At 42.0% G+C, this 14,968-nt stretch overlaps 1 protein-coding gene across 3 annotated transcripts in view; it reads left to right on the forward strand.

Moving 5' to 3' along the window:
* Positions 1 to 1,659: 1,659 nt before the first annotated feature.
* The window catches only part of DCAF12 (DDB1 and CUL4 associated factor 12), a 32,037-nt gene continuing 18,728 nt past the window's right edge, over positions 1,660 to 14,968 (forward strand). Inside the window, exons 1-2 of one of the 3 annotated variants that reach the window (XM_054582909.1) lie at positions 1,660 to 2,027; positions 3,116 to 3,370. In XM_054582909.1, coding sequence (XP_054438884.1) covers positions 1,950 to 2,027; positions 3,116 to 3,370 — 333 coding nt within the window. In that variant the 5' untranslated portion in view covers positions 1,660 to 1,949. Of the gene's footprint in view, positions 2,028 to 3,115; positions 3,371 to 11,709; positions 11,763 to 14,968 lie in introns of those variants that run through there. The other 2 variants (XM_054582911.1, XM_054582910.1) reach the window with 2 other exon arrangements.

The following is a 14,968-nucleotide window of genomic DNA, read 5'->3' on the forward strand; positions in this document are numbered from 1 at the left end:
GAACTTTTAAACTTCCAAATGAATCATTTTATCTTCACAGAAATGGTGAGCTCTGCTGTGAGGTACGTTTAGAGATAGTTCTTGGGGTGTCAAGAGGAAGTATGCCAACCTTGAGGATGAGTCTGCAGCCTCTGATATGGGTAGAGGAGACCAGAGTCCAAGCACAGCCCAGCATGACCTTGAGATTCTTAAAAGGAATTCCAGACTCTTGCTTAATGGACTCCTGGGTCATCCAGGGCATTGTGAGGCAAGACAGAACTGGAACAACAGGCTCAAAGAAGGAAAATGAATCACTTCTGACCTATCCACTGTGTACATGCCTCTGAAGGAATAGGCCTGACAAAGTAAGATGGGGTTGCCTTTTCCAATGTGGCAGTTAGTGGTTTGGGGCAGTGCTGGCCTGTAATGGCAGAAGATCCTGTCTCAATGTGGTCTCTGCTTTGGCTTAGTAAACAAACCTAAATCTCCTTGGAAACAGAACTTCAAATGGGCCAACAGAGCTCCCTGGAGGTATGAGGCCTGAGGCCTGAAGCCTGAAGGGACCAGCAGGTAACTGGGCACTGTAGCCTGAGTCTGGTCAGCCGTAAGAAAGCATTTCTGCTTCCTCGCAGGGTGTTTTTTGTTTGTTTGCCTGAGAAATGTAGAGGCTGGCACTCAAATTCTTATTGGATCTTCTGACAATGGAGGCAACGGTGATTCTGAAGAAACCCCCTTGGCTGGTGGTTAATACCAACCCTAATTAGAGTGAGAAGCCAATGGCCACTTTCTTCTCCATAGTTCAGAATTTTACCCCATCTTTCCTAATGGAGATACCACCTGGGCCCTGAGGCAGAGGAAGGAAGTGACAGTCCCCTATTCCTAGGTTTAGAACTGCATGGGAGATGTAAGAAACATAAATTACGGGGTGAAACCTATTTTATAAAACAAAAAAGACAGTGTGGCCTTCAGGCCATGGGAATCTAAAGGGAAGTGAAGTCGTAGCAGTAAAGGCGACTAAGGGGCTGTTTCCTGTTAGGTCTGAAGAGAGGGTCAGGCAGGGGAGGAGGAGGCCAGGAGAGGAAGGGAGGGGAGAATGGAGCCTCAGGAGAATGGAGCTCTTCAGGGGTAGGGGACAGTGCGGCCCCAGGGCCCGGCTTTCGGCCTAGGTTGGCTGTGCCAGCACAGCAGGTTCTCTGCAGAGGGAAAGTATGACCATGCTGCCGTGGGTTATGAGCCCAACTCCACCAAACGGAGATTGGGGAAGAAAGTTCTCTCTTTTCCCACAATGTCCAGCTCTTGGCGCCCACGCTCCGTGTGCCACAGGTTCCGGGAAACCTGAGGCTCTTGAAGGGAGATAACCAGCGGTGGCTGCCGGGTAAACGCGAGGGATTCCTTCTCCGAGAGGAGTTAGCTGTCCTCACTTCCGGGTACCTAAGGACCGCCGGGCGAGGGGTCCGAGGTTTGGCGCCTGGAACCCGAATTCCTTTTGCCTTAGGTCGCCTACCTCCTGCGGCCCCGAGACGACCGTTAGTAAAGAGCAGACTGCCGCTGGGCAACACACTGGAGTCCCATCCCCTAGAGCTCTAAACCCCGCCTCTCTAGTCCCGGCGGCATCTTCACGGCGATGCTCTGCGAAGTGCGGCTGCGCAACGGTGACGGAACGCGGCCGGGCGGGGGGTGGGTGTTTTGGTTCTAGTCGCTCGCCGTCCTTTCTAGACTCGGTCGTCTGAAAGCTTCTCGTTCCTGCTTTCTTTTCCCGTCCCTTTTCCCCTTCGCAGCCTCTGCCCCCGCCTTCCTATTTCCCTCCTACCTGCCTTCCCTTTTCCTCCTGACGCCCCGGGTCCGGGCCATTTTCCGGGCCGGGCACACTAAGGTGCGCGGCCCCGGGGCCCAGTATATGATCCGCCGTCTTGCTCCCCCTTGCTTCCCCCGCCCCATGTGGCTGCGGGGCCGCGGCGGCGTTGCCCAGTATGGCCCGGAAAGCAGTTAGCAGGAAGCGGAAAGCGCCAGCCTCGCCGGGAGCTGGGAGTGACGCTCAGGGCCCGCAGGTGAGGGCGGACAGGCTGGGACTCGGGTGATAGGGCCGAGGCACCCAGAGGGGAGTAAAATTCGCAGACCAGGGAATCGGAGCCGGGATCCGAGGTCTGTAGTCGGGGAGAGGGCGGCGGAGACCAGAGTCCGGGTCCATACAGTCAGGGATGGGCCATCAAGAGTTCACTAGAGAGCGAACTGGCCGGGGTGAGGAGCTAAAGGGGAACTTGAAAACGGGGCAGGATCTGCGGAAGGCCTGCAGTCGGGAATGGGGCTTGAGGAGAAAACAGATTCTGGGCTTTGAGGAAGAAAGTCGAGGGAAATTGGAAACAAATCCTCCCAGAAGATAGAGGAAGGGAGATTGAAGCTTCCTTACCAGGGCCCCGGGAAGTAGGGATGATTGCGTTTCTAATAAGGAGCTTCGCTATGGATACCCAAGCCCTGAGCTGGCAACTTGGACCCCTAGAACAAACACCACTTGCCAAGTATAATCCCTATATCACCCTCTTTGGAGGGGACGACCTTGTTGGACGCGTACTCGGACTCTGATTTCCCGTGCCTCCCACCCCGTTGGTGTTTGATTTTCGAATTCTACAACTGCCTGGAACGAGGGCCTCCGGATATGGCGGCCATTGATTGTGCATCCTGGAAAATTTGGGACCCTAAATCTGACTCCTTGGGCTGCATCCTTTCTGCTCCGCTGGGAGTATAGGCTAAGAGGGAGAAGGGGGCTAGGTAGAGAGGTAGCCCAGGTCAGTATGGTAATCAGCCAGCTCCCCATTCCCTTCCCTATCAAGGATACCTTTAGGGAATCTGTATCTTTAAATCCTAAAAGGCTTAGTAAACTTTTTGTCCTCTTCTCTGCTTCCATTCCCTTGTCTTTCATTCCTTCTTTCTCATAGGTAGGTTTGATTATGGAGCAGCATCTTTTCACTGTTGGAAAAGTTAAACTGGACTGTCTGGGTTGAGATTCCTGTTCTTGTATTTCTCTCGCATGTAAATTCTCCAGTATGAGTTCTTGGTGATTTCTCTAATACAATAGGATCCCTTGTTCTGAAGGAAGGAAGGTAGCCAAAGCCCTGATTTCTAATATTGCTTTCCACAGTTTGGCTGGGATCACTCCCTTCACAAAAGGAAAAGACTCCCCCCAGTGAAGAGATCCTTAGTGTACTACCTGAAGAACCGAGAAGTCAGGCAACAGAATGAAACCAGCTACTCTCGTGTGTTGTATGGTTATGCAGCACAGCAACTTCCCAGTCTCCTGAAGGAGAAAGAGTTTCACCTTGGGACCCTTAATAAAGTGTTTGCATCTCAGTGGCTGAATCATAGGCAGGTGGTGTGTGGCACAAAATGCAACACGGTAAGTGTTTGGGGGGATGTGCACTTTACCTTAGGCCCTGGATATATAGCTCCACATGCTTTAGAATCTCTCATTGCTAGTTTTCCCCATCAGTTTCTTTTGGGAGGAGATTGCTTTACTCTCCTTTCCATTTCTTCTGTTTCTTAGTGACTTTTTCCTCTCTTTTTCTGCTCCTTTTCCCACTTTTACATTTCAAATAAATCTTTCAAGGAGTCTGTTTCTGTAGGCCTCTTGCCATATGGATACACCACTGCTTTTAGAGTTTTTTGGCTTCAAATCTTTTTTTTTTTTTTTAATGTTGCTTTTTAAGTCGGAGGCCTCAGAGGAGAGATGTAGGAAAGAGAAGTGAGGAAGGACTGAGCATCATTCAGGATACATGATAGTGAAAACCTAGGTGTTATCTGCTATCCTAAAAGCATCTGGAGAAGCATTTAAAATAGTACTTGGCAAACATACTCTTTTAGGGAACAGAATCTAAAGATGTACATATTTCTCATAAGAATGGGGAGGCAATATGTCTGGTGGTATATCTCAGGATGTATATGTTTGCTCTTTGCAAAGTAGTGTCCTTGAAAAGGATTCAGAAAAGAGAAAAATTAAATAGAGTATTTTTACATAGAATGACTTAGAAGACAATTATAAGTGAATGAAGGGGAAATTTTTATCAGTAAGCTATATAACCAGCACAATTGTAGGCATGGATAAAACAAGTCAATTTGTGATTGAATATGATGGATATGATTGGAACGGAATGGTACAAACAGCATGATGTTGAAGGAATAGCAAGTGGAAAGAGGCAGGGCCTGGAGGTGGGAAATGATCTGGAAAGAAGTGTTAGAAAAGATCAAGTGAGGCCTACCTGCTCTCTTCATTTTCACCTCATTCTATGTGAATAGGAAAGTAATGTCATAATGGCTAGGTAAATTTACCCTGGACAGAAACATATCTTGCATCAATCAGAAGAGATATGGTTGCTGTAGATCAAGAAAGGCTTAGGTACTAGGAGAAGTGTATGATATAAAGGACATAAGTAGTGATTTAAACAAGAGGGGTGTGTGTGTGTGTGTGTGTGTGTTTAGATTTTATTTATATTTAGAGAAATAGAGGGGGAGGGAAGGGGAAAGAGGAAGAGAAACATCAATTGGTTGCCTCTCATACACCCCCGAGGACTGAACCTGCAACCCAGGCTCGTGTCCTGATGGAACTGAACCAGCAGCTTTTTGCTATGTGGGAGGATGCCCAATCAACTGAGTCACAATGGTCAGAGTAAACACGAGTTTTAAGGAAGGAAACAATACCACGGTGGTTGGGGCCAAGCTTTCACTTCCTCTTCTGTCAGAGGCTTTTTGTCATATAGAAGCCTTTCAAAACTAAGTAGTGGCGGCAAGCCTCTACAAAACTTCATTTTTCTAGTGTCTGATGCTGCCATTTCCAGTTTAAGAGAACTGTCCTCGTTGTCACTTGGAGTAGAAAGAGCCTTATTTGGAGGAATTCATTCCACTCCACGCATATACCATTACAGTGTTTTGCTCAGCAAATGTTGCTGAATTGTAAATTGAAGTAGTCATCATAGTATCCTGCTTCTGGCATTTATTATTTTGAAGGTGAGAATAATATTAAGTAATAATTTAACCTATTAATACCTGTGTCTTTCTGTGTCCTCATGACCTTAAGAGGAGCCTGTTTTCTTCTTATAGTCACTGCTTTTTATTTTATTTATTTGTTTTTATTTATTTTTTTGCTTAGCTTCCAGAAGCAAAGCAGGAAATCAGGAACACTGTTCTTCTCTGAACATTATGACATTTGGCAAATAATTCCCTTAGTTGTGTCTTTGTTTTCCTATCTCTAAAATGGGAATGGTAATATCAAGTGCTGAGAAGGGGGCTGTGGACATCTTGGGAGATAACTGAAGTGAGCAATATCTTACTCAAAAATAGTATTAGTGATAGTGAAACCAAAGCCTTTTCCAATGCTCTTGACATTCCCTGGGACTTCCCTCAGTTTGAAAGGAAGAAAAATTATGTAAACAATAATTTGGATAATATGTGAAGATTTTAGGGGAGGAGGAGTTCATGTTGGATTCTCCAGAGTAAGTTAAGTTGGGCTTTGTATGTCAGGGTGAATGGGGCACAGATTCAATTCCTGGCCTGGACATGTGTGGGAGGTGGTTGATCAATGTTTCTCTTCCTCTCTTTCTCCTTCCCTTCCCTCTCTCTAGAAATAAATAAATGAAATCTTTAGGAAACAAAAAACACACCCAACTTCTAAATAGCCAGGCGATTTCCAAGTGAACTAGTTTGGGGCTTACTATTGACATCACTGTTGAGTCAGTGGGTCATCCTCTGTGATAAAAGCAGCAGAGACATTTTGTAAACTTTTCTGTAGCTTATTTCCTGGGGTGGGAATTGCCCTGTGTAATGGGCTGACACTCAAACTGGAAGACCAGTGAGCACAGGAATAACAGCAGAGATGGCCGGCCTATGTTTTTAGTCATTAGTAACATTAGTACAGTCATGTTTTTACTAAATAAAGAAAGAAAGGTAGTATAACCTTAATAAGGTACATGGATCTGAGAACCAGGATGGGTAGGTATATTTTCCTGGTTTAGGGTTACAAAGTAGATTGTGTACAAAGCCGGACAGAAAAGCTAAATTAAATAAGAGAAGTTTACCACGCTCAAAACAGTAAGCAGTAGTGGAGACTGCAAAGAACTACAGAAGGAATTCTTGGCTCCAGCCAACTGTTGCCATGTAGCAATTTGGGTCTAGCATTAATAGATTTTTTTTTTTTCTTTTTGAAGAGAAATTGGAAGCCTGTATGTTTATGGGGGAAAGTGTCAACCATTTATGAGGTTTGTTGTTTTTTTTTTTTGAGAGTAAGTTTATTAAGCTGGGGATAGTGAAATAAGGAAGGGCTTAGGATACAAGAAGCAAGAGAGCCTATGTAGGACTGCTTTGGCTCCCTGAAAAGTAAGAGAAAAGGGGACCTTCGAGACAGGTTCAGGGGGCTAGCCCAGGACAACATGCTGCTGCCCATTGCTTTCCTGGTTGCAAGCCTCATAGAGCCCCTTAGTGTTCAGGAGATGCACACCTGTGGGGAGGAAGAGAAGGAAAGGAAAGGCATGGGTGCACTCCCAGGAGGGAGAGTGCTTTAAGAAATATTGAGAATCTGGTGTGGCAAGAGCTTTGTGTGTCTAGAAGAGAGTTGCGAAGGTTCCTTAGGATCAAATTGTGGAAGCCCTTGAATGTCAAGCTAAGATTTTATCCTGTGAGGAACAGAGAGACAAGGCCCAAGGATTTTTAATTAGCAAGTGATACCATTGGAGTAATGTTTTTAGGGAGAGAAGTTATATGATGCTAGTGCTGTGGTATGGATGGGAGGTAATGAGCAGCAAAACCAGGACAGTAATGGGGAGAGGGTGAGGAGGAGCCAGATGTGACATCTTAGAGATAGGATCTGTAGATAATGACATGCTCATATTTAATTGATTCAGAACAATAAGTTGAAATTGATACTGATGTCTTCAGCCTGGGTAAATGAAAAGATGACAGGGTGAGAATTAAGCAGATTTGAAGAGAAAATGAATTTAGTTTTGTGCTTTCAATTAGTTGCAGTTTGGGAGAGGGGTAAAGATTGAAGTTACTGGTTTGGGAATTATATATGTATACAGTATTATGGTTATATTACCATAGAAGAGAAGGTAGAGTTTCATAAACCTTCCCTAAAATTGCAAATTTTTCATTATATATGTATTTTCTGGGCATGGTACAAGGAAGATGGTCTGGAAAGCAGTCCATGGTTCTCACTAGCTTTTCAAAGGAAATACTGTGAGCCAAAAATGGCTAAGAACTATTGATATTGAAAGAGGGGCTAAAAACAGAACCTTGGAAAACACCTGTATTTATGGGGCGGGAAGAACTGCCACAGGGGGAGCTGGGAGGTCAGAGGAAAACCAGGGGAGTACCAAAACCAATTCAAGACAGTGGGTACTCCGAGAGGGGGCTGGTTTGAGCATAAAGATGGTGATAGGCAGAGTGATAATGTATGCAGAGTTTGAGGTTTTTAATTTTAGACATGAACTTTTATTTTTCATTTATTGATGCCTTCTAGCCAAAGACTCCCAGAGACTTAGATACAGTTGCTTGTTGCCACCAGGAAGAACCTACACCTTAGGGAACCATGAGACCTCTCAGTAAGAGATGTTAGAAAGCTTTTTCAAAGGTGCTTTGGGGGAACACTTTAGGAAATGGGAATTTCACAGAAAAACTTTCTTTTTTAAAAAACTTCTTTATTGTATTTTTTCCCCATTACCATTTAGTCCCCTTATATCCCCTCCTCACTGTAGTCACCACACTCTTGCCTATGTCCATGAGTCCTTTTTTCATTTTGCTTAATCACTCCACCCCCTAACCTTCCCCACCTCCCTTAGCTGTCATCCTGCTCTCTTTCTATAAGTCTGTCTCTATTTTGCTTGTTAGGGTCAGTTTTTTCATTAGATTCACATGTGAGTGAAATCATACGGTATTTATGTTTCTCTTACTGGCTTATTTCACTTAGCATAGTGTTTTCCAGGTCTGTCCATACTGTCACAAAGGGCAAAATTTTCTTTTTAATGGCTGAGTAGTGTTCCATTGTGTAAATGTCCCAGAGTTATTTTACCTGAAAATTTATTTTTATTTTTTTTTAAATTTTATTTATTTTTAGAGAGATGAGAAGGGAGGGAGAAAGACAAGGAGAGATACATCAACCAGCTGCCTCTCACACACCTACCAACCAGGAACTTGGCCTGCAACCCAGGCATGTGCCCTAACTGGGAATCGAACCAATGACTCTTTGGTTCACAGGTCAGCACTAAGTCCACTGAACCACTCCAGCCAGGGCGAAAATTTCTTTTTAAAAAAATTTTTATTGATTGATTTTAGAGGGGGAGAAACATGCATTTGTTGTTCCACTTATTTATGTATTCATTGGTTGATTCTTGTATGTGCCCTGCCCAGGGATCAAATTCTCAGCCTTAAAGTTGCAGGAACCACCGTCTAACCAACTGAGGGCTACTGGCCAGGACCTCATAGGAAAATTTCTTGTGAAATTATTTTCACCAAAACACCAACAGGGGTGAGCTGATAGTAGCAGGCTGGATGTCAAGGCTGTTTTTCTCTTTCTCACCATCTCCCAGACGTGTACTGCTGACTTTACAGATAGACTTGGTGGATCTTAATGAAGCAAATGAGTTTAGGCTGCAATTTGCTGTCAAATGAGAGAAGGAACTTTGAGGAGCCTAATTTTGGGGGTGGGGTAGAATGGTAGATACCAGGGATGAGAAAATAGCTATAACATATCCCTGAGTTTACATATTGAGATTCCTGAAATCATAAAAGCAGAATATGAAACTCAATTTGAGACACAAGGAAACAAAACATTGTGAAGTGTGGGAGCTTTGCTCTGACCAAATTTTTTATTCATTCCCCCTCGTTTTACTATTTTATTTTCCCAAAGGGATTACAGCCTCTTAGAAAATGCCTTAAAATGCTTGCAGAATTCCTTGGGCTCTGCCAGATGTACAGCTCAGTTTAACAGTATGCTTATCTATATGATCTATGTATTGTAGCTAGGATAGTAACCTGCTATTTAGCCATTTTTTTAATGGCATGTGGCTTTCTGTCCAGTAATAAATGTTCAGGTATATCCCAGAGTTAGTCTTTATCTTATTTTCAGAATATTTTACTCTTTTAAGAGGAAAATTTTTATCTATGGAAGTGATAGAATTGTTATGTTGGCAAATTCACTTTGCTGGGACATGTGTACCAAAGTGTTTCTAGATTGGAAATCATTGTGGAAATACTTCATCAAGTCTAATGTTCTGCACAAAGTTAATTGATGTTATAAGGCTTTAGGAAGAGGATTGGTAGGAGTAAGTTTATGCCTCTCATATGTGAACATGCTAAGTGTTGGCTCTCCTTTCAGACTTGTCTTCATCCTGGGAATGCCTTGCTTGGACTAGCATAAGTGTAGGCCCCAGGAATCCTGTTTCCTGTAGTGTGTTAAAAACTTTAGGTTACTCTCTGTATGTGAAGAAATTAATAAAAATGTTAAGGCCCGAGCAGCAGTCCTATGGGAGGATTCAAGAAGTTACTTCTTAGGGCAGATTTTCTCAGCAATAATGATGGTATTTTGGTGATTTCTTCCTTGTCTGGAACTTCACCTTATATTGCGGATATTTCACATTTCTGGCCTCTGGTTTGTAGAAGCCAGCAATATTCCCACTCCCTCACCTGTACCCTCTGTTACTGCGACAGTCAGGCACATGCACATGTACACATAGGCACCATGCATATACTTTTAAACATTTATGCTCCCAGTTGATAACCACTGCAGAGATTGAGGTGAGCAGTTTTTCTCTTAAGTGATCTGAGTCCTTTGTTTCAGGTTTAGTTTGTTTGAAGCTTGGAACATTGGAAAGTGAACAGAAGAGGAACACTGACTCCTGTGCTCAGGGGTTTTTTTCCTAAGTGTATCCTTGATTGGCATTACAGTCAGAGTAAGAAGTCTTTACTTCTCAAGCTGACATAATGGACATTTTTCTATTGTAATGGGAGCAGTGGGTAGGTCTGGTTCAAGATGAGCGTTGGACAAATAGGAGTTTTTCCTGGTGATAGCTAGGAGTATGGCTTTTCTCTGCCTGACCCTTAAGTAATACACTATTCATGTGTTTGTTTCTTGGTCTAGGAGATAAAAGTAAGAATCTGACCCAAAATTGGCAATTGGGTTCAATCCAGGATTTTGGCTTCTTAATTTGCCTGCTGATTCTACTTGAATGGCCTTATATGCCTTGTATCCATGGAGGTCACCAGTCCCTCTCTCACATTAGGTGGGGGTGTTCTCATCAGGACAGTCATTAAATGTGAAAGGAATTGGAATAATGTTTCTACATCTCATTGGCTGGAATGTAGTGGGACAACTTTGTAGTTTGTGTTGACATTTATTAAATCCATAAACATTTATTGAAAATTAATTGAATCTTCTTGTGTATAGCAAGACATTACCTCATTTGGGGTTGTAGTGATATAAAAACAACCCCTCCCCCACAAAACAACCATGCACGCATGCACACACAAATCTCAGACAGCTGGGAGGGACTATAAAGATACTGGAATTCTAAACACTGACCTCCATTTCTTGTATAGTTAAAGAAACAGACACAAAGGGAAAAAGTGAAATGCCTGAGATTTTATAATGATAGGTGCAGAGTTAAGTTTCGGGCCCAGTTTTTCTTATTCCTTATAAGAATTCTTTATATTATATGAAGTACTCCTCTAATTTTTTCACTGACATACCCCTAAAGGCAGAGGACTGCTCAGTGAGTGGGCAGTACTTATCAACTATGAAATATCTTTGAAGTTCCAAGAATGTCTTAAACATTCTTGTGCACTTTCCATTTTATACTATAATATAATTCTCTTAATATAAAATACTATGTTAGGAGGAAGGTGGAAATCTTCTTTCCTGATGAATGTTCCAGGAAGAAGAGGTACCAGTTTTTTCTGTAAAAAGCATACAACCACACCATGTGTAATACATGGGTCCTGACTTTTGCTTAGCCTTGCTGGGACATGATACATAACTACATGCAAAGTTTCTTACAACATAGATGGCTCATTAGTAGTTCCAACTAGGAGTTCTCCTACAGGAGGAAGGCATTATTAAGGTTAGGGTATTTAGAGAGGATTTTATAGAGGAGGAGAGGGCTTCATGATGGAAAGGAAACAGGTCTCTGTTCCATAGCAGAGTCAGGAACAAAGGAACTCTAAATAGACTCATTTGGCTGATACAGAGCACAAACTACAGAGAAAGAGACTGTGACTCAGTTGCTGGGGAGGTGGAATGCAAGGCTAACTAAATCTCCCTTGTGTAATTTTTTTTTTCTTTTCCCTTTGGTTCCTGTCTAGTCTTTAATAATGAATAATCCCGTTAATCACCTTTCTCATCTGGAGAATTGAGTCACATGCTTGGCAGCATGGCCTTGGTGAATTTAGGGCCCGTTCCTGCAGCCCTGTAGCCTTCCAAGGAAAGCTGGGTTGCAGAAAGCAGAGCTTTGCTGCAGGTGCCTGGCAGGCCAACTACCTGGGGAAAGTTAATAAATCTAATTAACTTCAGTTGGTTCCTGCTTTCCTTGGATACCTTCCTGTAGAAACCTGCCTTACCCACCCCCAGGCCTAATCACTTGAATGGCTGCCATAATGCCAAAGGAATTTAAAAATTCCATGAGCTAAGTAAGCATGGCTTCTTTTGCCAGTCTACCTTCTTTTAAATTGATACATGCTTGATTTCTGATCATTTAGGCCTTTGTTTCCCAAGCATGATCCAGGGACCATCTGCATCACTGTCACATCTGGTATGTATTTAAAATGCAGTTTTCCTGGTCCCCACTCCAGTGCTGATTAAGGATTTCCTTCAATGAAACCTAGGAATTAGCTGTTTGGTTTTTGTTTGTTTGTTTGTTTTTACTCTCAGAGAGAAGGGGAAGGGAGGGAAAAAGAGACAAAGAGAAACATCAGTGTGTGAGAGGTACCTCAGTTGATCAGTTGCTTCTCACATGCCCCCAACTGGGGACCTGGCCCATAACCCAGGCATGTGCCCTAACTGGGGATCTAACCAGCTGTCTTTTGGTTCACAAGCCAGCGCTCAATCCACTGAGCCACAACAGCCTAGGTGGAATTGGCTTTTTAAACAAGCTCCCAGGCTATTTTTGTATGAATCATTGGCTTAGACATTATGCTATACAGCAATAATTTTGCTACCTTGTTAAATCTAGACCAGTTGTTTGAATCCTTGTATTTTCTAAACCACACTCAAGGCACAGGTCGTGGTACCAGATTTGATAAACCTGAAAGATTTCTTTGTAGGCATCTTGGTTAATATCCATTCAGTAGCCAGTAGGGTATAATTAAATCTTACTTCTGCACTTGGAGGAAGCCATGACAAATGATTTTTTTTTTTAATTTGCCTGTTCCAATCTCAATAACAAAGCAAGAGATTTGCCCATTATTTTTTTTAGGTCAGATCTTAGCTTAGGCCTTTAGTTTCTAAGTTTTTGGTCTCTTCTCTAGAAAAGTAATATGTAAACATAAATCAGAAATATCTGCACTGCCCTAATGTGTGGCTGAGTGTGTTGGGTGTCATCCCACAAATTGAAAGGTCGCTTGTTCAGTTCCTGTTCAGGGCACATGCCTGGGTTGCAGGCCAGGTGCCCAGCTGGGAGTGTATGAGAGGCAACCATACATTGATGTTTCTTTCACACATAGATGTTTCTCTTTGTCCATCTCCCTCCCTTCCCCTATAAATAAATAAATTATTTAAAAAAACAGCACTCATACTAACAGACTTGATTAAGATTTGATTGTCATTTTTGTATTGTATATTTGGATTAATAGGTTGAGTCTGGATCTCATTTTTTATTAGCTTTATGCCCTTGCCTTCTCTCACCGTTAAAGTAGATGGAGAGAGTAGCAGAGTCATAAAGAGAATTAATGAGATGTTAGCGTATTGCCTAGAACATCTGCTTAGTAAATTGTTGCTAATTGTGGTGGTGAAGGAGAAGGAGGAAGTGTGGCAATGCTTTGATGGTTCTAGGTGTATTCATAGCCAAATTCAGGTACACATAAGTGTATTATTTCTCTATAAATGGCTGCTTTCTATTTGTCATTCACATCCCAAATAGCTTAAATATTTCAAAATAATTCATTTAGATACCATTGCTATAAGAGGAAGTACAATTTATGCCCCAGCCAGATGGTTCTGTTGGTTGAATGTCATCCTGATGTCCCAGGGTTGCAGGTTCATTCAGGTTCAATCCCTGGTTGGGGCACATATAGGAGTCAGCCAATGAAGGCATGAATAAGTGAAATAACAAGTCAATGTTTCTCTCTCTAAAACTTAATATGAGAATTTTTTTTAAAAAGAGGAAATACAACCTCTGGCTGGTGTAGTTCAGTGGATTGAGCGCTGGCCTGTGAACTAAAAAGAGGAAATACAATTTGTAAATTATATTAATTTCATTATAAAAGGAATATAGAATAAAGCAAAGTACTTTTTTATATTTTCCTCTGTAGACCCAACTGTAGAAATTAAACAAAAAATAAAAACCAGTACTAATAATGATGTGGTGGAACAATACATATATTGCCACTAAAACTCTTCTTTGGGAGTAATTTGGCATTATGCTTCAGAAGCCTGGTATATATTATTTGTTGAATGAAGAGTCTAAAAATATTATACCATTGACTTGTTATTTTCATACTAGGAATTTATCCAAAGGAAAAGCCTTTTCTAACAAGATAATTATTGGAAGCTGTTTTATTTAAATGCTAACAATTGAATACTTGAGTAATTTTTGGTAAATCAAAATTTGGTAAATTTTTGTACTTCCTCTTATAGCAATGGTATCTAAATGAATTTTTCTTAACATAATTATGAAGACTAATATACAAAGCATTTGATATATTAAATATAATGAGATAAAATTGTATCTCTGCTGATTATAGTGCACAGTAATTTTATATGCATGTGGTTAAGGACTAAACAGAAACTTGACAAATGAAAACATTTGAAAAGATCTTTCTTGCGTTAACACAGTTACATATTACACTTCTTCTCTGGAGAGAGTGAGTAAAGTAGGGGCTTGAAAATACAGCGAAAGGATATACAGCAAAAGGAGTTTCCCTTGTTGGTCACGCAAGTTTTTTGGAGCTCAAAGTAGCACCTAGAGAGAGATCTTGCTTGTCAATGGGCAAATACACCACCGTATTGTCCTTAAGTATTTGTGCTGTAATGCTCAGGAAGTAAGAATATGGCTTTACCCAATCCCCTGTGGTGGTTCACTAGTTTAAAATTACTGACTGTAATTAAAACTGTTCACCTGTCATTATTTCCTTAGCATAAATTCCTAAAATTGAAATTGCATAGCTTACACATTTTTAAATTTTTGATGGGTATTGTCTGGCCATTTTCTGTTGTGTTTCTTCATCTTGGCTCTTTGTTTTGCTCTTCCCCATCCTTTCGGTTTGGAATAGGGAATGGAGTCCTCTTTGATTTCAGTTGTTTTTTCTCTCCCCAACTTTCAGTAAACTTAGACTGCCCACTTGCCTTTTACTGTCCAACTCTATAGTTTATCTTGATGTCTGTGTGTCCTATATGGATTTGCTTTCCTTTCTCCATTAGACTCCAACCAAAACCCACTTGAGTTTTAGAAACTTTGTGAGCCCTTCCATTTATTAAGCCACCTTGATCTTTCTGTGTACACATATTTGCATGTGTCTGTATACGTAGTCATCATGCATGTAGAGATATACTTGCTAGTCTTCCTGATTGTAAGGCCTTTGCTTTCTTTTCCCCTTTCTGTTCTGGAATATAAACTGCAGGGAGCCTTTGGGCCTCAAGTTTACCTTGCCATGCAGCTAGTTTCTGGCAGGGATCCCAGTAGGTTAATGTGGAATAGCCCCAATATGGGAAATGTTACAGGAGCTGCATGAAGTCTTGTCCCCTTGTCAGAGAGCTTGGGGAGAGATTCTGTGGCACCCCTCCACATCACTTCCCCTTCCC

Source organism: Pteronotus mesoamericanus, unplaced genomic scaffold (assembly GCF_021234165.1).
Source record: "Pteronotus mesoamericanus isolate MK-2021 breed Mesoamerican mustached bat unplaced genomic scaffold, CSHL_Meso_final contig_73, whole genome shotgun sequence".
NCBI classification, from domain to species: domain Eukaryota; kingdom Metazoa; phylum Chordata; class Mammalia; order Chiroptera; family Mormoopidae; genus Pteronotus; species Pteronotus mesoamericanus.